Source organism: Astatotilapia calliptera, chromosome 15, assembly GCF_964374335.1.
Source record: "Astatotilapia calliptera chromosome 15, fAstCal68.1, whole genome shotgun sequence".
Classification (NCBI taxonomy): domain Eukaryota; kingdom Metazoa; phylum Chordata; class Actinopteri; order Cichliformes; family Cichlidae; genus Astatotilapia; species Astatotilapia calliptera.
In genome coordinates, this window is record NC_137436.1 from 16,150,248 (window position 1) to 16,176,890 (window position 26,643).

The following is a 26,643-nucleotide window of genomic DNA, read 5'->3' on the forward strand; positions in this document are numbered from 1 at the left end:
CACCCTGTTTTGTTATTTGATGACAAAATGTTTGAAGTATTCTGCATGTAACCATATATTAGTGTGAGCAAGGCTTTGTAATGTGCATGGCACTGAGTGTAATTGGAGAAACCACAGTACACATTCATAAGAAAGTGAGCCAGCTCACTTATATTTTCCACTAATGCACTGTTAGACTGGTGAAAGGGAAAAATGTGTTAATATTTCAAGATAAATTATGCACACATACACCAGTGTTCTATGGTGTTGTGTGGTGTACACTCACCTCCTCCATGAATTTGGCATAAACAACAGGATTGGATATATCCTGTCTTGTATCAGTGGTGCAGGCTGCTGCTGCTGGCGTATGGTTATGCGGGAAAAATTTTCAATCACAAAGCTCAGATCATCTCAAACTAATTTCTTCAACATGACAGTGAATTCCCTGTATTCAAATGGCCTCAACAATCATCAGAACTCAATCCAAAATAGCAGCTTTGGGAGGTGGTGTTACAGGGGATTTCCATCATTGATGCAGTCGGCAAATTTGCACCAGCTGTGTGATGACATCATGTCAATATGAACCAAAATCTCAGAGGGATGTTTCCAGCACTTTGTTGAGTCTATGCCACAAATAATTAAGGTAGCTCTGGATGTAAAAAGAAAGTCCAATCCACTGTGTCATACGGATTTCTATCACTGTTTATTGTACTGCATACGTCTCACTTTATCTGGTTGGTGTAAAGAGATCTGCTGAAGTTGCCAATAAACTTTTGAAAACCTTTCAAAACAGAGCCAAACGACATGAGACAACATGCAATAAAATAAATACTAGCGATACAAGATATTATATGTATTTTTTAAGCCAAGTAATATCTACCCCACAGCTAAAACAGATAATCAATCAAAGACATGTAAATCTGTCAAAATAAACTAAAAGAAAGGTATGAAATATAAAGACAGAAAGAAACACAATACACAAAAACAAATTTCTGTGTATTGTCAACAGGTGGGGGAAATAAAAAAAGAACTATAGGTCTACATAAAGAGGAGAGGAGCTAAACACATATAGAATAGAATAGAATAGAATAGAATAGAATAGAATAGAATAGAATAGCCACTTTATTGTCATTCAGAATATATACCAGTTAAAATCAGAATTAAATTTTGGAGCATTTACTCACCATCAAACTGTAGAATATAAATAATAAATAAATTTAAATTTAAAGCAGTGTTGACAGATAAATAAAAGAATAAGGTAAGAACGTTTGTGGGTTTTTTTCTTCTTCTTTGTAAATAAATGAACTAGCTTTCAAGCTGCTGCAGCAACCATTTCAGTCCAAAGGGTGGCGATAATGCACGGATACGATTTGCCGCCGTATAAAAATACCAGTAGAAGAAGAAGAAGAAGGCTCACTGAGGTGTTGCTAGCTGATTGCTAAAAACCTAGATTTATGGTAGACAAATGAAAAAGATAGCTGAATTTCTTCAGAGGCTGATCTGCAGTGGATCGGAACAGCCTGCGTTTCGTGTAAAATGCCTCCTAGTCTGTCAGAAGGTTAACCGGGCTTAAACTTGCTGGCTGATTCTCCTGAATTAGGAGCTAAAGGGCCCTGAGTCCGCAGTGCTCGGGTGAATATCTACCCAGCATCTGCTGTGGGGGAGAGAAGCAGCATCAAGCAACGGGGTTATTGATATTAGAGGCTTTTAGATATTACCAACCTCAACTCAACATGTCAAATAACGGACCTCCTCCTCGATGGCGCAATTGTCCTAGAAGAGGGCAACTTGTGGCAGGTTAGTATGAATTTAACTAAGAGAATAGTGTTTTATTTACCAGATGAAGCTATTGCTACTAGTTAGCTTCGTTCAGTTGTGTTGCTGTGATGCTTGTTGCCTGATATATATCAGTTATTTATTATTTTAGACTGTCAGATTTAAGTAGCAGTAATGGGCTGTGTTGGTCCATGTTCGGTCTGTAAGTACAGAAAGATTACCACATATTTAAGCTCTGTTTCTCTGTTGTAAAAATGAATGCGTTATCTTTTAAATGAAGTGTAAATCAAAGCGCCGATTTCATTGAATGACGTCAACATATTTTGTAAGCTTGATTTAGTTAAAAGGGTTTGTTCTTTTGGTATTTATATGGAATTAACTTAATTTTGGCATATTTTTAATGGAAATTTCTCTGACACTGTATTCGTGCGCGCTCTTTTTGCTAGGTCGCTAACGGTAACTATTTAGCAATGTTTTTCGCTTCTTTTCAGCGTTTAGGGTGACTTTAATGTTGAACAAACACAACGTATGGTAGTCCATTGGTTTTAAAAGAAAAAGTTTTAAAAAGAGCTTCAGAAAAGTGCTGCTAAGTTGGTATGCTTCACCGTTAAAGAATCACGTGTCCAAACAAACCGGGGCTATGGCTTGAGGAGCTCACGGCGAGCATACGTGTGTGACACATTACTAATGCTGAGAGGCGTTTAGCACGAGAAGCATTTTATTTTTTTAATGTATTTGAATGCCACCTTTCTTTCTCTTTTGCTTTTTATAATCTATAAACTCTTAACTGTTATTGCAATTGCTGTTTTTGTCTGATAATACTATGATTTCCAGTAGGTATTTTGGTGTTATTCTGGTATAGTCTTTGTATTCTTCTGCTATCTGTACCTGAGCTGTGGTAATGCACACATTTCCCCGCCGTGGGATCAATAAAATCTTCTCTTATCTTTATCTTAGGTATGCACCCATCAGCTGCTACATCTGTTTTTGAGCTTCAGGTTTCTTTTAAGATCCAAAAATAACTGAGAAAAAAAATGAACCAAAGTATCGGAGAATTCACCTTCCACCAGTTTCATACAGTTATTAGATGTTTTAACTGACTGTAGCTGGATTTAATTTTAGTTGCGACTGATATCATCATATTGCACAAATCTGCGTGGCTTGTAAGTCTGTGGTCACTTGATGTTTTCTGTGAAAGACTTAACCTGCAAGAGATGGACAATGACGTTCTTTCTTTAACCTCGGAGTCCTTCATTAAAAGCCAGAATTTAGAAAAGTGTCTGAGTTGTAATGTTGCCTCTGTAAAACCTAAGCCAGTCAAAAAAATGTGGATCAAGAGCATGAGGGAGAGAAATGCTGTACAGTTGGGGTATCTTTAAAACTACCTCCCAGCTTCTTTTCCTTGACACTGATGAAAATGTCATTGAGGTTAAGGAAAGGAGCTGCTTCTTGGAGTGTAGTGTCTTGGAGCAAAGACAGACAGGTGGACAACTGTGCTTCATAGCTAAAAGTGTACCAGTGTTTCCTGGGACTGGTCAGTGATAGACAGCCTGAGTATATCCTAAATAAATGGTAAATGGCCTGTATTTGTATAGTGCTTTACTAGTCCCTAAGGACCCCAAAACGCTTTACACCAGTCATCCACCCATTCACACACTGGTGATGGTAAGCTACATTGTAGCCACAGCCACCCTGGGGATATCCTAAATAATTCAGTGGTCAGTAACAGACTTTGGGAATGTGTGCAACTTTTACTACATTCTGTTCTGTATTAATAGCTTGAAAGGATAGATGTGGATAAAACTGTGTTGATACGAATGCCAGTATGGACTGTGGATATAGATCTGTTCCTATATGTATTCCTTATTGCAATGTACAACTGTCAAAATAACAGCCCAACATAAGTAGAAGGAAGTTATAAGGTCAAAGTTGGACAGTGCAAGTCTAAGTTCCCAGTCTTAAGTGATGCAAGGCTGTCTTGTTAACACTTTATACAAAAGTATTGGTGTTACTGTTTCATTTCGCCCATTCATCATTGTTATCATTACAGTTATGTGATGTTGAGACATTTCTGTAAAACCTGCAATTGCAGGCTTGTCTCCTCTCCGCCTCAACTTTATAACAGTGCAACAGTTTACACAGATGCTGTGTTTAAAGGCACAGCTGGAGTTGGTGGCACTTTTTAATCCAGGCTTTTATTCTAAGAAATTCTGTGTAGTTTACACAAATGGATCCACAGTTTTATTGGCTATTAACCAAGTTCTTTACAAAACAAATGCACTTGGGGTGCTGTCTAATGCTTAATTGAATGTGACCTTGACAAATACTTAGTCAGTGATTTTATTTTTATTTTTATTGATTTATCTGAATTTGTAGATTTGACTTTGTATGAAGTTAGACTCTTAGCCGTAACCCTAAAAACTAGTCATTAAATTAGGGACAAAGCTGCTGTCCCTGCTCATACAAGATTAGTTTACAAGAAGAGTTTTAATACTAGAATACTGCAGGATTTTTTGTTTCATTCATTACATTTCTCCTTCCTAGAGAAATTCCTGCCAATGAAAACGATGTTAGGTCCCAGATATGATGACCAAGTTGCAGAGGAGAACAGGTTCAATCCGAGCATGCTGTCCAACTATTTAAAAAGTCTAAAGGTAAGTACCCTCAGCAAGGACATAAGTATTAAAGTGGCACAGAAAACCTTCCCTCACAGTGCCCATTTCTCTCCTCCTCAGGTGAAAATGGGTTTGCTCGTAGACTTGACGAACACGACTCGCTTTTATGACCGCAGTGAAATTGAAAAAGAAGGGATCAAATATATGAAGCTTCAGTGTAAGGGGTAAGATTAAAAAGCATTGTCACAAATTAACTGTCCAAATTCATCATTTTGCAGAACTGTGGATGCTAATGTGTTTTGAATACTAATGTCATCCTGTACCTTTTTAGCCATGGGGAGTGTCCTTCAGAAGAGACCACTGAGATGTTCATCAGGCTCTGTGAACACTTCAATGAGAAGAATCCCACAGATTTGATAGGCGAGTATTTCACCAATCTAACCAACCTAACAGACTAGGTGCACTTTTGAATCTAAGGTACACCAGCAGAAGGTATACCTCCCAAAGCTTGCTATTGTAACAGGAAGAGTAAAAGTTGTACTGATCATTGCCGACAGCAAAGTAACAATTTAGCAGGTAGCTAATGAGAATGCCAGGGTTCATTTGCTTTGCTTTCCCCGATATCTATTTGCTCTTTTGTGCCTGGGAAACTAGGGTTGGGCGATATGTAAAAATTTTCCAACCAGCAATCTAGGCTATCACCAGCTTCTGCAGCTCCATCAGCATTTGGGCGCACTCTGAGGAGGGTGCATTTGCTCGCCGATGAAAGAGGGTCCTGTTAAAACAGCACTTTTCTTTTCTGTTGACTGCTACTATTAGCTCCATCATTATTAGCAAACTTACTCATGGGCAAATAAATAGATAAATAAATCGCCCTTGTAAAAACTATTGACCATAGGCTCAACCTATCGTCGATAGTCGATATATTCGTCCAATCGACCAACCCTATGGGAAACAAACAGATGCATATTATAAAAACCTAACCAACTCTTTAGCACACTATCTTTAAACACTTTGCACAAAGTATCCCTGGTTACTTTATTTGTTGTGTCACTTTACATTTTTCATATATTATAATGTTGGATCCTGTTTATTAGTGGTGCTATGGATCAAAAGTCTCACGGTTCGGATTGGATCATGTTTTTTTTCGTCACAGATCGGATCAATTTTCGGATCAGCAGAAAAAAAAGAAGACAAAAATTTAACTCGTCATTTACTTATTTAAGTATTTTTTTGCCTATCAAAAAACATTCAACTCAAGACTCATTCCACGCAATTATATAAAAACAAATTAAGGTGCAATATAGGGCAGTACAGGGCTTTCTATCTACCACGCCGCTGTGATATAATGAGCGGTCACGGTCACGTAGCTTTCCGTTGCCCTGGAGGTCCACCCACTTTTAGTTAGGGCAACAGAAGATGCCTGGGACAGCTCAGCCATAACTTTAAACTTTTCCTGTTCATACATGCTTGGAGCGATCTTGTCACTAAAGTGGACGCGCGATGGGATGTCATAGCGTGGCTCAAGCACCTTCATCATAGTTTAAACTAGTGCTGTCAGCGTAAATCTCGTTAAAATGACGTTAATGCCATAACTGCATTAACGCGGCAAATCTCTGTTAGCTAGTTACTGCGGACCGCCCCGTGCGTGGGGCTGCACAGCGCCAATGCGTCAACTAACGCGTTGACTAGTTTAAAACCCTTGTTTTGCACAACAGAATACGGCCTCCTGTCTGCAGCTAAACACCCCAATAGCTTTTGTAATAGCTTTAGCCCGGTCGGCTTAGGTAGCAAAGGGCTGCTTAAATACCCCAAACTCCTCTGCTCCTCCACTTGGACCGCTAGCGCTGACCATAGCTATCGCTTGACAGACTGACCACGCGCACCATACACAAACTTTTTTTCTTCTTTTTCGAATCTTCGGATCACGTGCGTGCCGAACCGTGGAGTGGGATCGGTTTGGATTACGGATCAACCGTGATCCGTTGCACCACTACTGTTTACTTATTTGTGGAAAATTATTCAGGTTTAACAGTATTTTCTCTCTGACTAAAATGATACCAGAAGCTGAGTATTTGGCCAAGAGAAGCCTCTGAGTGTGTCTATGTTTTTCATTTATTAAGATATCAGATGTGCCAGTGTGACTGGAACCCATTAAGTACTGTGTTTATCACCTCTGCACACAGAAGGATATGAAATGAGACAGAAATAGACTTTAAGTGTAAAAACATCTGGTGCTGTAAATGAGTTTGCACTGTGTGTAATTTAGTCAGACAGTTGTAACAGCTTTGCTTCAGCAGTAATCAAATTCTGGCTATGACTTATCCCAGTCAGTATGAATCTTAATGCCTGAACATCATTTCAAAAACCCACATTTAAAGTACATAGAGACCTTCTGCTTCATTTACACTGCCACTTTTATTTTGCAGTAAAGAATAAAGTGTCACTGTGTCCTTGTAAGTTTTTTTTTTTTTTAAGAGTTTAGTGCTATGTCATTATAATACTACTGCAAAAACTTTGCTTCACCCCTTAAAAGTAGACATCAACATAGTTTACTCGTACATTACAGAACACTGTTATTTATCATTTCTAGCTCTTATATTTTAACATATTGATCATATTGCGTATGTACATTCAATCTTGTTTATTGTTACTTCTTAAAAATAATTTTATTCGTGGCTTGTGGGTTGTAAACTTCAAAGAAACTGCTGTTTTTGCTTTGATTCTCTGATATAAGCGTGGTTGATCATTATGCTGATGCCTAGGCTTAGGAAGAGAATGAAGATCTGTATCGTGTTGCAGCTTCTAAATTCATACGCATACTCTCAATAGAAAAGTTTGCTTTTGGAAGAACTGCCTTTGCACTAAATGATCACTATATTAGGCATACCTTGGTAGTACTGGGTTAGATCCCCTTTTTTGCCTTCTGAATTGCCTTTTTTAGTTGATTATTTTTTTCTTTCTTTTTTTTGGTCCAAGTTAAAATGTTAGCATTACACAGCTGCTGGAAAATTTTGGACTGCCTCACTGATGCAAATCTCTCTTTCCACCACATCCCAAAGGTGCTCAATTGGATCAATATCTGGTGACTGTGGAGGGAATTTGAGTACAGTTAAATTTTTGAACTTCCAAAGGATTTGAGCTTTATGACGTGGCATATTATTATTATTATTATTATTATTATTATTATTGGAAGCAGCCATCAGAAGATGAGTACACTATAGTTAAAAAGGGATGGACATGGTCAGCAACAATACTCAGGTGCATCGTTGGTGTTAAGCTGTGCGAGGTTTTCAGTTGCTTTGGTGTTTGCAATGTTGTGTGTTCAGAGATGTTCTTTTGCATGCATAGTTAGTGGTTATTTGAGCTACTGTTGCCTTCACATTAGCTTGAAGCACTGTCCTCTGACATAAACAAGGCATTTTGGCCAGTGAGCTGCTGCTGACAGCATAGTTGATCTGTTTCAGACCATAAACTCTAAAGACAGCTGGACGGGGAAATTCCCCTAGATAAGCAGTTTCTGAAATACTCAAAGTAGTCCGTCAGGCACCATCAGCCACGCCACGTTCAAATTCACTAGAATCATCTTTCTTCAGCTCAGTTTAGGCGTCAATGACTCATCTTGATCATTACATACACTAAATTCATTGAATTGGTGTTGTGTGATTGGCTGATTGGTAACGTTAGCTTTTGTGTCCAGCAGAGGGCAGCCTTACTCCAGGATTGGTTAAACGCAAATTGGAGCGAGGTCTTGTCAGAATATATTTTCACTGTTTAAAATTTCAGCAAACACTTTCATACACTCATGTCAAATATCAAACAGCCTCCCAGTACAACTAGTGCTCTTCTGATGTCTGCACAGTAGCACCATGTTCAGCCCTCACACAGAGTGTCTTTGCACATTTTTAAAATATGCAGTCCTGTGCAAGTCACTATTTTGTCAGCTTGTGGAGGAGTTGCATATCGCAAACAACACTCATCTCCCAGTGAACACTGTGTAGGTGATTTATAGGTGAAGGAATATCAATGAGCACCTTGGCTAAATAGATTTGATCTAAAAGGGAGCGATGTAGATGCTGGTGTGTGGGAAGGTTATTTCCACTGTCCCCCCCCCCCCCCCTTTTTTTTTTCTCGAACTAGATTATTATTATTTTTCCCTGTAGCTCTTCAGCTTGTTATTATGAGCTCAAAACAAGCTATTCTAATTTCTAATGCAGGTTGTGACAAATTAAGTTATTATGGGTTTAGTTACAAGCTGAGTATAGGCATAGTTAATGGGTTAAACACATGCACAAGAAAGGAGCACCTTGCTTCACCTTTAAATTAGGCTTACACTGATACTGGCTGATAATGGCTTAGTGCATGCATATCGGTATCAGGCCTGTGTTTATAGTTGTGCCAAAACACCTTGCTGCATTTTACATTTACATAAAAAATAGTTTGCCCATTGCTTTATTTGAAGTCTTTGGAGTGTTCTAGTGGCACACATGATATCCTCAATTGTCATGTAAATGTTTTTAGTGGGGAATTAAAAAAAAAAAAAAGTTAGCGCCTTCTATTGTAGTGGTATTGGTCTGTAATGTCCTTTGCCTGAAGGTTAGCCTAGGGGGTACTTACCGGCCGAAGACGGGGTAACGTCGCTGCACTTTTATGCTACTGGCAGCAGGGTGCTCTCTTGCACCTCATCCTGTCCAGATTTGCTCTTAACTTGTAACTGCTGCCTGACTTTTAAATCAGACTGCTCGAACATCAGAGCAGAATGTGTGAATGTCATCCCAGCAATCTCCTGCCTTTAGCCAGCTGGTGATTAGGCTTTGTTTTCTCCACAGTGCACACGTCTAAATTAGACAATTGGTCTGTTAAATGTGATTTCTTTATCGCTGCCGTTGCCAGGCAAACATCCTAATATATTGGGAGACATGCGAGTCAGGTTTCATTTTATATGTATTTTTTATTTTTTTTTTAATCCTGCTGTGCACCTGCTGAAGGGATCTCGTCTGAATAAATGTCAGTTCGTCGCAAATTAGGAGGGTTTTTGTGAGATATGACTACAAGCTTCAGAGTGCTTTTGTGGAGGGTTTCCTTTCCAGAATCTTTTCTTCTGAAAGAGCAGAATTTTCTCTCCTTGTGTTTTTGTTGTTGTTTTTTTCTCATGCTCTTTCCAATCCCTGAATGTTTCATCAATCCCTGGGTCTTTTCTGTGCGTGCAATGGCTGGTGTCAGATTTTTTGATGTAGGTATAAAGGCAGGACCCCCCTCTAAGGAGAAAAGGATCTGCCTGTGAGTCCTTTGTGTGTGACTTGATGCCCCTCCTCAAAACATCCAGTCAGCCGCAGTATATCTCAAAGGCGAGCTGGGTTTATTGATGTGAAAGATGTTACATTGGATGAAATTGTGCCCAATGGCTCGTTTGTTGAAATAAGGGGGTCTCGTTCATAATTGCCACGTTGAATTGATTGAGCGTAAATTGAGGTGACGGCACACACATCCAATAAATTGGCAAGCTGCGTGAAATGGAAATAAGAACACTATTCATCGTTAAAAAATAAATGTAAATCTATTATTTATGTGAAAACAATAGGGACAGAAAAACAACAAAACAATATATTGTGTAAACTTGAGGTGGAGTTTTTTGAAAGGTTTGCATATTTCTTTTTTCTTTCTCTCTCCTGAAGGTGTTCACTGCACGCATGGCTTCAACCGGACAGGCTTTCTGATATGTGCGTACCTGGTGGAGAAGATGGACTGGAGGTAAGGGCTGACACGCTTCAATCACTTGCACTGCTGGGAGGGCAGTCTCACAATCTTCAGTCGTCTTGCATGACAACACAAACCCTACAACATGGAGCACCCACCAGTGTTACTCTGGTTTCACTCTCCCAGCCGTATCAGTATTTTTTATTTTTTAAGCTGATATTCCCATCTTCTTCTCAGCATGTGTGTGACTGCAAGAAAGGTTACTCTGTCACTACTAGTCTAAATAAAGCTTTACAAAGAGGCTGGCTGGTTTTGAGTGACCGAGCAGCCGAGATAAATAATTTAGAGCAGCTGAGCAGGAGGGGTGAGGATGCATCTTTTGTTAGAGGTGGAGCAGCAGTCTGTGATAGCAGAATCCCTGGAAGCTGCAGACATGGAGGCTGGATAAACACCCTCCCACCGCCCACTACTTCCTGTGAAATGAATATCCTGAGAACATTTACAGCTGTCATCCACTATTACGTGTTGGAAGATAAGTAACAACAATGGGCCTTTTTAATGCGTATTACCACACGTAATGTTAAATGGCTTCAAATTTATTTATTTTTTCCTCTGGGAAAAAATTACTATATCCGAAGGGAAAATGACATGGCATATTTAGTGCACAGTAAATGGTACAGTATTAGCATGCTTATTCTGTGATTAAATGCACATAATAACTTTATGCAGGAATGTCTACTGTCTGGTAAATAATGCAGTTTTATTTCTTGTAAAAGCGGGTTTAATTCTGAGTTGAGAAAAAATGATTTTTTTTTCTTCACAGTCACCTTAAAATTTTTATTCCTAGCAGAGATTGTTCTTGAGAACAGACAATAATCTGGCAGTTCTCCTTCACCTTTAGTCAGAATAGTTGGCATGCAGTCCCTCAACCTCCTGTCTAGGCACACAGGTCAGAATCAGACCTGCTTAATTTTCAGCTATTTGAAGCTTCTGCATTGAATAAGATAAGAACTTTATTTATCCCGAGGGAAATTCTTTTGTCACACACATGCTCAATGCAGCAAGAGAGACAGAGGAATAAGATTTACAATATGTGCAATAGAATACTAGTATACAGTAATATACAGATGGATGTTTTTGTCAAATCCAAGCATTACACAGCCTGCTTTATTGTGTTTCAAGGTCACTATTATTTGCTTCAATAAATTTCATATTTAACTGTGTCACGTGACAAATTTAACAGCTTTAATCTCGGAATCAGATAGATTAAGCTCCCCTTTTAGAACCTGACACCAGCAAATGCTCCTGTAAAGTGGATTCAATTACAATTTGATCATTAGAATATCTGCTTCCCTAGTTTTCAACTGCAAGTAAGAAACTTGTAAAAAATATCTTTATGCTTTTTAGATTTTTGATGGTTTTAAGTGAGTACAAGGTGAGCACGAGTTTTCATACGCCCAATAACAGTTTAAACACGTGTAGAAGTGTTTAACAATCAAACTGCTCTTTCTGTGTTGAAAGGTCTTTCAAACTTGAAACGATTGAATATATTTTATTGAAACAGGCCAAAGTTTTCAGCTTACAAACATGTTTACTTCAAGAAAAGTGTATTTTCTTTTTTTGTCTCGACTTATTGCAAATGCGGTTTGACATTTCATTTAAAGTGGTAGCAATAATCTCCTATACAGCTTTTTTTTTTCCTTTTTTTTTTTTTTTCCTATTGCATTAAATTATTTTTAGTTTGTGTTATTCTGCAAATGTGACTGTTGTTTTTAAGTGTTCCTCCATCCCCGCCTTTGAAACGATGTGGCCTCCGGTTTTTGTCGCGTGGTTCAGCTGCTGCTGCTGCTGCTGCTGAGTCAAGGCAGTTGGTTGGCGTCCCTCCATCATGGGTTTTAGACAGACACTCGTTTAGAAACATTTGTTCTTGGTTAAAGTCAGCTCACTATCTTCTCTTTTATGCTTGTTCTACTCCACCCCTCTCTCACACATACTGAAGTCTAGTTGTAGATAGAAGTTAAGAGACACTAAATGATCATAACATTAAGGAAAATAAAGCAAATTAAATATTTCATTCTTTTTGTTTCCCTTTGGTTTCATGGGAGCTTCTGCTTTAGACACCCTGGTATAAAGATAGTGCCTCTACACCATGTAAAAGGTCCACTTATTGTACAGAAAATCATCTATATACCCATATCTTTCACCCACTTTCATGATCGTTTGGTCAACTTGAAACTAGTCTGAAGGTTTTTAAAAAAAAAAAAAAAAGTCCTGTCTCTGTTATTTGTTCTTATCAGCATCGAGGCAGCGGTGGCTGCTTTTGCCCAGGCTCGGGCCCCGGGGATCTACAAGGGAGACTACCTCAAAGAGCTTTTCCGTCGCTATGGTGACGGGGAGGGCGCACCACCTGCCCCCGAGCTGCCAGAATGGTGCTTTGACGACGACGACGGGGACGTGGACGACGACGGCAACGCGGTTGGCCAGGAGTCGGGCCCCAGCTCCTCTGGGTCGGCGCCCGGCAAGCGGAAGAAAGAGAAGATAAAACTGGTAAGGCCTCTGTGTTCCAGGAAATGGACTCTTAAGTAGAAAATATGTTGATCCCTTTGCTGCGTGACTGGGTGATTTTTGGGTCTACGGGGAGGCCTCCCTTTTTAAGAGGCACAAGTATATAATAATCCTGTAAGTCTGTTGCTGAATCCAATAAATCTGATGCTTAAATTTAGAGAAAATTACACTTTCCATTTTCTCAGCTGCTGACAGAGGTGTAATTTTGATTAGATAAAAGCTGCCTGCCAGTGTTAATGTATAGTATTCATCAGTGCCATTCTGAGAAATTAGAAACCTCGAATCATCTCCTCTTGCTTGTAATCAGTTTTTCCTTCTGTTTACATTGATCTAATGCTTCAGAGTACTTCAAGGAAGTGACTGTATAAGAAGCCTAAATCTAAATGGTGAAACAACACGAGTAGCAGCCAGTGTAGAGGCAATGAAAAGACAGAAGCGGCACTTGTATGGTGGAAAGTATTAAAAACATATTTATTGGTGTGAAACATTTGTTCAGATTACAACAGCAGAACATCTGTTTATTACTTTTATTGCACACAGAGCTCACTGACAACCAGAATGGGGCCAAATCTAATATTTGAGAATATGATACAGCACAGGCGAGGTCCAGAGGAGAGAGGAGGAACAGTATACTGTCTCTTGGTTGAGTGGCCGGCTTCGCAGTCAGACTAGTCGGCAGCTATGTACCTATCATGATCAGGAAGATATTTCGAAGGATAAAACATTTCCACAGTTTCTCTATATGTAGATTTTAATGGGTGAGCCACTTAAGGATATTTGGTGACTCATTTTGGCATGTTTTTATAGAGACCCATAATCCAGAGTCAGTTTTCCAGAAGAACCGCACCCCTCACACCCACATTCCTATGTTTAAAAAAAAATCATTTGCTGCTTCCTTGCTGTCCCTGGTTGTATCTGTCTTGCTTTTTCTTTACCAGATGGCTCCCTGGAGAAGTAGTTGTTGTTTTGGTTCTTGATGATTATTCAGTTTCTTCCTCGGAGATTCAGAGAGGATCTCTTCCCACGGTTGGACACGTCCAACTGCACTGTCTTGGGAGTGCCGCTGGAAACAGGAGTTCTGTTCTGCAAGCCAGAACGTTATCCCAAGCAGAACCTGAGGCAGGTGGAGAATCTATTCATGTGCCTCAATGCCAGATTCACTGTGGGTGCAGAGCAGAACAAGACCTACAGTCTCCAGCTGTTAGTAAAGTTTCCTCACTTAGGTCAAAGACTTCTAAGGAGAAGGTTAAATTAGATTCCTGTCTCCTATGCACTTAAGAAGTAGCATGGATATATAGCTGATCTTAAATCAGAGAAAATACTTCCTTAAGGGAAGGCAGGTAATTACTGTTAAAATATATCAACTTTCAGAGGAAACATTATATATATATATATATATATATATATATATATATATATATATATATATATATATATATATATATATATATATATATATATATATATATATATATATATATATATATATATATATATATATATATATATATATATATATATATATTCAAATATTCAATCCTTCAAGCTCGGGTCCTCTACCAGAGGCCTGGGAGCTTGAGGGTCCTGCGCAGTATCTTAGCTGTTCCCAGGACTGCGCTCTTCTGGACAGAGATCTCCGCTATTGTTCCTGGGATCTGCTGGAGCCACTCGCCTAGCTTGGGAGTCACCGCACCTAGTGCTGCGATTACCACGGGGACCACCATCACCTTCACCCTCCACATCTTCTCGAGCTCTTCTCTGAGCCCTTGGTATTTCTCGAGCTTCTCGTGTTCCTTCTTCCTGATGTTGCTGTCATTCGGAACCGCTACATCGATCACTACGGCCGTCTTCTCGTGTTTGTCTAGCCACCACCATTTTGCCCGTCTGTATCTGGAAGTCCCACAGGATCTTAGCTCGGTCATTCTCCATCACCCTTGGAGGCGTCTCCCATTTTGACCTCGGGACTTCCAGGTTATACTCGGCACAGATGTTCCTGTACACTATGCCGGCCACTTGGTTATGGCGTTCCATGTATGCCTTGCCTGCTAGCATCTTGCACCCTGCTGTTATGTGCTGGATTGTCTCTGGAGCATCTTTACACAGCCTGCACCTGGGGTCTTGCCTGGTGTGATAGACCCCAGCCTCAATGGATCTTGTACTCAGAGCTTGTTCTTGTGCTGCCATGATTAGTGCTTCTGTGCTGTCTTTCAGTCCAGCTTTGTCCAGCCACTGGTAGGATTTCTGGATATCAGCCACCTCTATCTGCCAGTGGTACATACGTGCAGGGGCCTGTCCTTCCATGATGGTTCCTCGCCTTCCTCCACTTTCTTGGGTTTCTGCTGCCTGAGGTATTCACTGAGCACGCTGTCAGTTGGGGGCATCTTTGTGATGTATTCGTGGATGTTCCTTGTCTCATCCTGACACTCACCAGTCCCCGGCCCCCTTCCGTTTTTGCATTACAGTCTGATTGTTTTTACTACATTTTTTTTACCACCGTATTTTGACAACTTCTTAACGCTTCCAACCAGTTGCGGCAGACTAATGCCTCTGAGCCTGGTGCTAATGGAGGTTTCTTCCTGTTAAAAGAGATTTTTTTCCTTCCCACTGTCGCCAAAGTGCTTGCTCAAAGGCGAGGCGATTTGATTGTTGGTTTTCTCTGTATTATTGTAGCGTCTTTATCTCAAAGAGTTAAATCTTCACAATATGCAAGTTATAACGGCAAATTCTTCTGAAACCATACAACATGTTCTGACCTGCTAGACCTCGCTAGAAATGTAAGTACACTTTGTGTGAATGGAGCCAACAGCTACTGTGATTGGCTTTTTCAGTACTGTTAATTCCTCCTCATCATTGTTTCTTCCTTGGAGCATTTTTGATAGATAGTGACCACTGCAGACTGGAAACTCCTCACATGATCTGCATAAGAAAATCTTTATGCTTGCTCATTTGTCCTGCTTCTAACACATTAACTTTGAAAACAAAATGTTTGCTTACTCCCGAGTATAAAGTATTATAAAGTAAGTTTTGTGTCTGATAGCAGGGCGTTACAAACCTACAAATCTGTGCCAGAACAAACAAGTGTTTGTTCATAAAAATGAGCTCAAATCAAATAATTTTCCAATTGTAGCTCAAACCTAATTCCACTTCTTTCACTCATTGATTAACTTTGTGTCCAGTCCAATTTAAAGTCTTCATCAACTCAAATGTGCTTCACTTACAGTGGGGCAAAAAAGTATTTAGTCAGCCACCGATTGTGCAAGTTCCCCCACCTAAAATGATGACAGAGGTCAGTAATTTGCACCAGAGGTACACTTCAACTGTGAGAGACAGAATGTGAAAAAAAAATCCATGAATCCACATGGTAGGATTTGTAAAGAATTTATTCGTAAATCAGGGTGGAAAATAAGTATTTGGTCAATAACAAAAATACAAATCAATACTTTGTAACATAACCTTTGTTGGCAATAACAGAGGTCAAACGTTTACTATAGGTCTTTACCAGGTTTGCACACACAGTAGCTGGTATTTTGGCCCATTCCTCCATGCAGATCTTCTCGAGAGCAGTGATGTTCTGGGGCTGTCGCCGAGCAACACGGACTTTCAACTCCCGCCACAGATTTTCTATGGGGTTGAGGTCTGGAGACTGGCTAGGCCACTCCAGGACTTTCAAATGCTTCTTACGGAGCCACTCCTTTGTTGCCCGGGCGGTGTGTTTTGGATCATTGTCATGTTGGAAGACCCAGCCTCGTTTCATCTTCAAAGTTCTCACTGATGGAAGGAGGTTTTGGCTCAAAATCTCACGATACATGGCCCCATTCATTCTGTCCTTAACACGGATCAGTCGTCCTGTCCCCTTGGCAGAAAAACAGCCCCATAGCATGATGTTTCCACCCCCATGCTTCACAGTAGGTATGGTGTTCTTGGGATGCAACTCAGTATTCTTCTTCCTCCAAACAGGACGAGTTGAGTTTATACCAAAAAGTTCTACTTTGGTTTCATCTGACCACATGACATTCTCCCAATCCTCTGCTGTATCATCCATGTGCTCTCTGGCAAACTTCAGACGGGCCTGGACATGCACTGGCTTCAGCAGCGGAACACGTCTGGCACTGCGGGATTTGATTCCTTGCCGTTGTAGTGTGTTACTGATGGTGACCTTTGTTACTTTGGTCCCAGCTCTCTGCAGGTCATTCACCAGGTCCCCCCGTGTGGTTCTGGGATCTTTGCTCACCGTTCTCATGATCATTTTGACCCCACGGGATGAGATCTTGCGTGGAGCCCCAGATCGAGGGAGATTATCAGTGGTCTTGTATGTCTTCCATTTTCTGATGATTGCTCCCACAGTTGATTTTTTCACACCAAGCTGCTTGCCTATTGTAGATTCACTCTTCCCAGTCTGGTGCAGGTCTACAATACTTTTCCTGGTGTCCTTCGAAAGCTCTTTGGTCTTGGCCATGGCGGAGTTTGGAGTCTGACTGTTTGAGGCTGTGGACAGGTGTCTTTTATACAGATGATGAGTTCAAACAGGTGCCATTCATACAGGTAACGAGTGGGGGACAGAAAAGCGTCTTACAGAAGACGTTACAGGTCTGTGAGAGCCAGAGATTTTCCATGTTTGAGGTGACCAAATACTTATTTTCCACCCTGATTTACGAATAAATTCTTTACAAATCCTACCATGTGGATTCATGGATTTTTTTTTCACATTCTGTCTCTCACAGTTGAAGTGTACCTCTGGTGCAAATTACTGACCTCTGTCATCATTTTAAGTGGGGGAACTTGCACAATCGGTGGCTGACTAAATACTTTTTTGCCCCACTGTATTTTTGTTTGTTTTGGACTTGATTGGATTTTTAAACTTTTAAAAGGCAGTTTTTAAATTCCTTTTACCCAATCAGAAATTCAAAGAACTTTCGCAGAGACTTTTTTGAGTGAAATATGAGACATCTTGTCTATCCTGACGCGCAGATGGTTTTTTACACAGACCCATCTGGGAAGTTATCTTTGGGAACAGTGTGGGGGGGAAAAAGGCAGACACTAAAAATAAAATAATATATGGCAAAATATTGGACCATATTAACCATCTGTCCATTACAGGCTTACTTTGACCAGTCGAGAGCAGAGCTGCCTGGTACAGCATACTTACAGAGCCAGTCAGGAGACAACAAGGGAAAAAATTACTTGTCCTACAAGAAATCTGCCTAGACGTAGTTGTCTCAAGAAACTTGTTGTAATGTAAAGACTTTACAGAATTTTTGTGAATGCCCCAACAAACTGGTGTTCCCTAATAGAAGAACTTCCTTTTAATTGTTTAATTTTTTTGGGGGGCAGGGATAGCTCAGTAGGTAGAGTGGTTGCCCCATGATCGGAAGGTCGGGGGTTCGACTCCACTGAACGGCCACCCTGAGGTACCCCTGAGCAAGGTACTGTCCCTACACACTGCTCCCCGGCCGCTGCATTGGTGGCTGCCCACTGCTTGACTGGGTGAATGGGTTAAATGCAGAGGAGTAATTTCCCTACGGGGACTAACACATACACATTATTATTGGAAGAGCCTTAGAAGAAATGAGGAGAGCACAGAGGTACCAAAGCAAAATAAAGGAGAAAGAAGGCAAGATCTTATAAACACATGACTATTATATGTGATATTAGACAAGCCTTTAAAAAAAATAAAAATAAAAAATGCTGATTTAACTTTAGTTTCTGATGTCCTGTACTCTGATTCACTTCACCTTTACAAGGTCATTAGAAGATCATCTGGTGTGAACGTATCAAGAGTCTAGAATAGATGATAAATATATGTATATGTGCAGTAGCCCTAATATGAAATGCACATTGTCCCTCCTAGATTTAAAGGTGAGTAATTAGCTTTATACAGGGAGAAGCTCATACACAAGGTGAAAAGTTGTGTATGAGCAACCGAGCTGAAGTGAAAAACGTGCACATTAAATAGTAATACTAATAAATAAATATTTTCCTTTATATTTGTATTTTTTTTACCCTTCAGTTTCTTAATAGGTCCTTGGATACTGTGTTGTCAGACTACAGAACAGAAATCATAATTTATAATGTATTAGTATACTAAATAGTATTTTCTATTTATTAAAGCGTGTAGCACAAACCTTCATCATCACATGGTTTTGTGATATCAAGCATTTTGTTCATGAGCTCCCTAGAAATAACCGGGAATTGCAGATTTCTCATAAATAAGGTAACACAGACCTTTTGCCATATCTTTATGCAGAACACTTGTGCTTGAGTGTGTAGTCAACCCCCACAGGCTTACATTGAGCCAGGAAAAACCCTGCATCTGTTTCCATCACTCATACTGGGAAAAGGGGGTTGATCCAGAGTGAGATGCGGATTCTTGAAATAATTAAAGTGAAAATAACATTCAAAATAGAGAGGAGTGAAAGCAGGAGTTTTAATATTTGTACCTGTTGTCTCGCACAGGGATTCATAAAACAAAGAGGCAGCTGTTTGGAAAAGTATCACCGGTACTCAATGTGTTTTTCTTCTCTGTGTAGGAGGGAATAAATGTTTCTTAAAATTCATTCCAAGTTTAGCCTTCTGCTTTTCTTCTTTTATCTTCCCAGGGTGCAGTATTTCTTGAAGGTGTCAATGTGAAAGGCGTCACACAGGTCACCATACAACCCAAGTTAGGCGAGATCCAAAGAATGTGCCAGGAGATGGCCGAGTGGGACAAGTAAGAACCTTCCTTTTACCTTTCTTATTTTCCTCTGGGAAAGTGTGTGTGTCTGTTTACACATGTGTGGGTGTACTGTACTGTGCTATGAGTGACTCATTTGTCTTAAATCACCTTTTTTTTCCAGAGAAAAAAATCTTTACACTCTCTGACAGGCGGCAAAGTCAGGAATAGATGTTGCTATTCTGGAGAAATATGCCGCTGCAGCTTTTTTAATGAAATTGCAGAGCATCAGCTCGACTGCAGTGACTTGTCACAGCGCAAGAAAACAGCCCATGCTGCGATTTCCATGGCCTGCTGTTAAAATTATTTTTGTTATGTCTTTGTTTGCTAATATACTAAAATCCTCACATATTTATAGTTTAGGAAGTTTTTCAGTGTGTAGCGCCAAAGTTAGTTGATGTTCTCTTAGTGCACTAGGTTGTCATAAACTATGTTATGACTTAAGCCACAAAGTAAAGTGTCTGAGAGGTGTTTCTTTAATGCATCCAGTTGCTTTTGCAGAGATTATATTTGTTTTTGGGAACCTGTGTTTTTGCGCACAAAAACTCTGTAAAAAATGTCTTCCAATGGTCTTGAGTTAAACAATAGATTTGACTGACTCTGTCAGAGGTTATATGTCAGTGTTGCATCCCAGCTGTAATATATTGAATATTCAAGACAAATAGTTCAGATGTATTTGCAATTATCAGCTTGTTCTCTTTGAACTGATGAGAGAACTATTAGGTTTGCCAGCTGCCTGTTGGTATCCTATCATATGTATGCATATTACACTGCCTGGCCAAAAAAAAGTCACCACTGTAATTAGGCAAAGGTAAGAGGCTTCTTCTGGGTGACTCCTGCAGTGATTCATGTTTTGGCTGGCAACAGGTGATGTAACCCTAACTGATGCAATGATTCGCTTTCTAAACAACCGTGTATTAAGACATTGTTTTCACAACCATGCGATATCTCCTTTCAGAAGAGTCTAATTATTGGTTTGCTTCAAGGAAAAAAACAAAACAAAAACAACAAGGGATATTGCTGAAACTACTAAAATGGGGTTAAGAACTCTCCAAGGCATTATGTGGTTGGAGAGGATTTAAGAGTTTGAAATCATGTCATCATAAGCACCAATAGTAAAACGTATGACTATGTTTGAGAGTGAAGAAATGTGATAGTATTTTCGCATGCATTCTGCAAAGAAGGATTGGGACTAAACGGCAGCGCAGCTTAAAAAAAAAACAAAAAAACTGAAGCTAAATCAAAAAAGGCTTTAGTTTGCTAGTGAGCTTAAATATTTAAACATGCACCCATCATGTCTTGTGCCTACCATACAAGCCTGTGCATGGTGGTGTTATGATCTGGGGTTAGTCAGGTCGAGGTTAAGCCCAAAAGAAATTAGGACGGCTGACTACCTGGATATACTGAACCACCAAGTTTGCTCTGATTTTTTTTTTTCCCCCTTCCCGATGGCACAGGCATAGTCCAAGGTGATGATGTCAGGATTTAAATTGCAAAGGACTCGTTCAGAGAGCATGAGACATTATTTTTAACCCCACTGAAAATCTTTGGGATGTGCTAGAAAAGACTTGACTCCCTGATCATTAATAGAAGATCCTGAATGGAATAAATGTGACATTTCGTAAGCTTACCGAAACAGCCAACCAAAAATCTTCTAAGCTGTGTTTAGAGCCAGGCTGAAGATCAGGCACACATGTAAGGGCTGTTGTTGCTGTTTTTGCAGGTCTGGTTTTCCTGGTGCTCAGCCTGTGTCCATGGATAGGCAAAATTTGCGTTTCCTCGAGCAGAATCCATACAAAGTCAGCTGGAAAGCCGACGGCACGCGGTGAGTTTATGAGAAATGACTGCTTGTCTTCATGTGTCAGTACAGGTATGAGACTGTGTGTCTCTAACTTCATTGTGTTCAAAGTTCAATGGGTTTTCTTTTGTGTCAGTAGGCATACCGTAAGTTTATGTCCTTCAGAGTTGTCCATCAGAGATGCTCGTTCTCATTAGGTTTTAATTACAGTGATTTTACATGGCTAATTAGCAGGAGTGCTCTTTGATATCAGTGATGTTCCCTGCATAATTACCTTCATATAACCTGAACAGGATTACTGACTCCAGTCTCTTACCCCATATAAAAGAGAGAGCATGGGCACTTCTTCTGTCTGGTCACATTTTAGGTTGAATTTGTTGTTTTTCTTTTGTTTTATCTCTCTGTTACGTAAAGCCAGTGCTGAGGGAAAAAGAAGTGTTAGTATTCTGGTAGTCCGCTGTGAAGCCCTGTTTCCCTCGCTGGTGCAAATGTGCAGTGTGCTGGTGAATATTTAATGACTGCAGTCATTTTAAAGAATTTTACATATCGGTGCTTTAGTTTCCCCTAAGAGAGAGACTAGCAGAGTACAGATTTGGCCTCTGACCAAGATCCCGCTAATGTGTGTAATCAGCTTCCATTATTTTCAGAACATCTTGAAATTGTTGTTCAGCTCTGCTCTGACGTTTGACTGAAGAGGGACACTGACCTCTTCCTCTGCTGCCTCTGGCTCTCGTCTGTCACCTTATTTCCCTCCAGCACTTGATTTTGAAAAGTAACCTGATATTTTTTTCAGTTGTGAAAAACAGATGCAGATAGAGGCTCCGTATGCTATGAGTCACCACTCAAGCACAGGATATATTGAGGATATAATGCACCACCTTCTCCTCAAATTTAGCAATTTAAAAATGGTAAAATACTTTTTACATTTTTAAATCCAGAGGACATATTGCTTGAAATAATATTTAAAATAATCAAAGAAGGTGGGAAAATCCATCTTGGGGAAATGTGCATGATAAAAACTTCAACTGGTGAAATAAAAGGTGTGCTACAAAAATCTATGAACAAACCAAAAGATGGAGCAAATATTAAATTGGTACATTGTCTGATCTTTGTACTATACATGAACTCTAAAATGAGATCATTCTTCCTTGTATTTAATTTCCCATTTTGAAGCATTATAGTTACTCATAAAGGATCTGTTAGACATAGTTCCTGAAATATCAGGAAGTATGTCTTCATGGTCTGGTCCGGTACAGTCTTGACTTGGGCCAAGAATTCCTTAATAACAAATGTTAAACTACATATCAGTATACAATGGATACATACCTGTCTGTTGGACACAGGAATTTAGAATGTATGACATTTAATAAATAGATGATTAATGGAAAGTGTATTTTTATGTCTTACAACACTCGTTTTGGGAGGAAAAACATGAAAACCAGCCATAATGATTTAATTCTATTTGCACTATTAGTAGTGGGAGGAATGCTTGCATGTATGGCATTCCCATGTGTTTAACCTCATTTAACTCAGAATAATTTTTATTGTTACATGTTGTGGCTACTTTTTCTGGCTAACTTCAAAATAATGAATTTAGGGCATTTTTACTGCTGTCGCATGTCAAAACTGGTTAGATTTGACCCGAACAGTATCTAAGGGTTGACTTTGCTATTGCTTGCCCTTTTTAATAATGTGTTACTGTCATAATTGATTATGTCTTAATCTGCATGTGCATGTGGTTCTAAATGGCTCACTCTTGTCTGAGAAATACTGAAAACAGCAGTGACCACAGTGATCTAGAGTTGATAGTTTTACACAGACGGTGCTGTGGTCTTACTGCAGAATCTGGCTTTGTATGGTTGATGTAAGTACTGTGGAACACAGGGTGAGTGTGGAGGACTCTAATCCCATGTATGGCAAATTTCTAGGCCAGTGGGTTGGTAAACAAAGTAAATTCTTCTGCTAGTTTATTTCCAACACCACCTGATTTATTTATTGATTTATTTTTAACAGCGTTGACTTTCCTGAGCTGTTTGTTCATTTTAGAGTCTGCAGATAATCCAGCTGACTGCTTCTTTTAGATCCTTTGGGTGGCTTGCTTGCTTGTTTTGACCTAGTTAAAAAGATAGTAGACTGTTGGAACAGATTCTACCCTAGTAGGATCAAGACACATTCTTCTGACTGAGGTCACAGGAAAGTCACAAAGTATTCACAGACACATATAACTTTGGTCTTTCATGGCATTTGTTGACAAAAGGAAAAATACAAGATAACACCTTTAGCTTCAACTATAGTGTGTTTGAGGTTGAGGTGAGCAACAGCAGCTTGCTGTCTTGGTAAAGCATATATTGGCTTGGGCTGTGTTACAGCCTCCTGTGATACAATGCTGTATTCAGACAGTGCTTTGCTAGATTAGAAGTGAAAGTGATTTCTAAATCCTAGCTGTAATGGGATGACTAATTCAATTGGTGTGATCCAGTCACTTTATCTGGTCTTGATTTCATACTTCCTCTAACCTCAGTCAACTCTTTCTTAAACTCTCCTAGTATAATTGGAGTGCTGGAGGTCCAACTGTCATGTTTGGGTTGTCCTAATACATAGGTGTCAAACTCTGGCCCGCAGCCTAATTACATTTGGCCCGCGAAGCCATACCAAATTACTATTAGAGCTGGCCTATTGGTATTATACAGCTAATATATATATCGTTTAGTATTAAGCTTTGCTTGTTCCATATTCAGTTTTCCAGCAAAACTTGTTTGAGTCCATAAGAAAAGATTCATTCTTATATCTGGAGGAAGATTTTTTTTTCTTCAATAAATATTAATGTTAGCCCGCGACTTTGTTCCAGTTTTGAATTTTGGCCCACTGTGTATTTGAGTTTGACACCCCTGGACTAATACATTCAGCTCCCTTTCAGTTACTGTTTTTTCGCTGCGACTGCTTTCCAAACAATTGGGGCATCATGTAAAAGAGGAAGCTTGGAGATGTTTCGTGTAGAAGTATGATATAAAAATGTTGTCACTTTTCAGCCATATGAATTAATGTCTATTTCTTGAGTTGTGGTAAACAATGTGCCCCATCTTATGTTAATATATAAATAAAAATGTTTTCTGGCTTCTTTTAGAATACCTGCAAGTTCTTGAAACTTGTTGACACTCGGCTACAGACATACATATTTCTTATTCACATCCTGCTTTGTGTGTGCGTGTTTTGCATGCGCATGTGTGCGAACAACATCAGAATGCAAACCACAGCATATTTACACGGCAAAAGGTTTGATATGGTAGACTTTGATGGTCTTTGTTGTCAGCATAGCGTCAGCCTGCTGTTTGCGGTTCTCGTGCTTTTTCAGCAGTTCTCTTTATTTATCATTGTTGTCTTTTTGACACACGGTGCATGCAGTACGTCTGACAAAAGCAATGGGGTTTTTTGTAAAAGGATCATGCAGCATTGTGGATATTCACAACGCAGTCTTCGCTTTGGTCTACATACAAGTAATAAAGTTGCGCTTGGAAAAGAGAGGCTTTTGTTCTCTTTGCGAGGAACAGCCTCTTCTGATGTTACTTTATTCTCCAAAGCCAAGGGATGGATGAAAGCAATCGAAAATCATGTTTCCTTATTAGTGCCCGTGCTTTTTAATTTATCCAGTAAATAGCCATGTGTGTCATACAAGTTTATCTTTTGTGTGTGAAATTGAATTTACACAAAAGAAGTGATGATGAGAGGCGGTTTGGTGAGAAATAGATTTTTCTTCTTCTTTTTATTAAATCAGTGTTATTAAATTCCAACAGTGTAGATCTTCATTGAATCTGGACTGTAGGTTGGACTGGACAATATTAGTGGACTGTGATTGTGAGTCTTCTAGAGGGTGCAGAGCAGGGCCATGGCTTAGTCCTTGATGAATTTAATTGGTGTGACAAGTCTGGCTTCAAAATAAATGTGGCAAAAAACAAGTAAATGTTTATTGGCTTCTTTCCCCTCTCTCTGCACAAGTGCAGTGAGCTAAATGTTTTGCTTCTTGTTGACGAAGAGTTGAATGTGTGAATAATCTAATGAACAGTTAAAGGAAGTTGCAAAGTTTTAATGTAGACATGACAGTGATGAAAATGTTTTATTCTTCCTTTGCTGGTTCTTGGAGTCTGTTGTATTTCTTTACCATGCTTGAGTCAATATTGTTCCAGTAGCAGTAGTCAGAAAACCTAGCTTTGCCTCCAGTAAGGTGTAGTCATTCAGTTGTTCCATTTAGAGTAGAGGATCATTGTTGTAGTGGTCACAAATACACAACAGTGGGAGTACAGATTACAAGTTCTACAATTCCAACAATCCCACTCTTGCATTGCAAAGCTGGGATTGTTGTGACTTGTCCAACGATCGAGTGGCAAATCTGACTCATGTGGGAGCACTCCAGCTGAAAATTCCAACTGGCATCTCAAATTTTTGGCTGTCCACTTCAAGTGTAACACAGCATTAATCTGTTTGTCATATAATTGCCATGATGTGCTGTAAGATCAGTGGTACCTGCCTTGGTGATCATCAGTATGAAATGGGGATGTGTCCCGCGGTGATTCTTACATTAACATTCAATTCCCAAAATTTTCAAATGCAACTGTATAAGCTTTTTTATTTATTTATTGGTACTGTAGTTGTTGTGGGCAGCATATGCACCCAGATGGCAATTCTTCAGGAACTGAAGGGAGCATACAAAAGGATCTAGTCTGCCGTTACATGCTAAAAAAGGAGAAGATGCAGAAGGAGGTCCACAAGCACAGGAAAAAATACAAATGGAAGATGGCAGCTAGTGCACCTGCTGCACTATGCTTTGGTCCATTTACCTCAGAAGGCTTCACCCCAGAGTGGTGGTGGCAGATAATTGTATTTAACAAAATATTAATGTGTGGTGTCCTTGTATTGATATAATACTGTCAAACAAAGTGTAGTGATACAATAGTGTATATTTTTTTTTGTTTCATTTTTTACCCACTCCTGTTGTTCACCTTACAAAATAGTACCTAAACTGTTTTTTTGTTTCGGTGTTATAAGGATAAGATTGAACTGAAACGGGGAAAAGTCAAATGTTGGAGCTGGGAATGACATCACTCCCGATTTAAACACGTTCCAGTAGCAAAATTGGAGAAGCTAGATTTGTTTCACTGATTTGAGGTGATATAACTAATTTCCTTCGGGATTAATAAAGTATTCTGATTCTGATAACTATTGAATTCCGACTCGGAAACCTGGAAATTCTGACTTCCATGCAACACACTTGTAGCTTTGCTTTGACTCGTTAGTACAAAAGGCAAAGTAAATTATGGAACTGCTTTGCTGTTGACACATTCATTTGCAACAATTAAATATGCAATTTTGCATTATGTTGGATGATAATTGTAAGTAATTAACTAGGTGTCAAAAACGCATGTATTTCTACTGGTATTGGTACTAACTACTAAATTTCTGATACTGTGACATCACTAGTATGAAATCCCTCCGGTCATTTTGGTCCTCAG

The 26,643-nt window shown here is 39.5% G+C and overlaps 1 protein-coding gene across 1 annotated transcript in view; it reads left to right on the forward strand.

Moving 5' to 3' along the window:
• Nucleotides 1-1,357: 1,357 nt before the first annotated feature.
• Nucleotides 1,358-26,643, forward strand: part of rngtt (RNA guanylyltransferase and 5'-phosphatase) — a 120,559-nt gene continuing 95,273 nt past the window's right edge. Inside the window, exons 1-8 of the mRNA XM_026143578.2 lie at nt 1,358-1,776; nt 4,300-4,409; nt 4,491-4,594; nt 4,702-4,790; nt 10,046-10,121; nt 12,365-12,614; nt 19,229-19,338; nt 21,065-21,166. Coding sequence (XP_025999363.1) covers nt 1,713-1,776; nt 4,300-4,409; nt 4,491-4,594; nt 4,702-4,790; nt 10,046-10,121; nt 12,365-12,614; nt 19,229-19,338; nt 21,065-21,166 — 905 coding nt within the window. The 5' untranslated portion in view covers nt 1,358-1,712. The remainder of the gene's footprint in view (nt 1,777-4,299; nt 4,410-4,490; nt 4,595-4,701; nt 4,791-10,045; nt 10,122-12,364; nt 12,615-19,228; nt 19,339-21,064; nt 21,167-26,643) is intronic.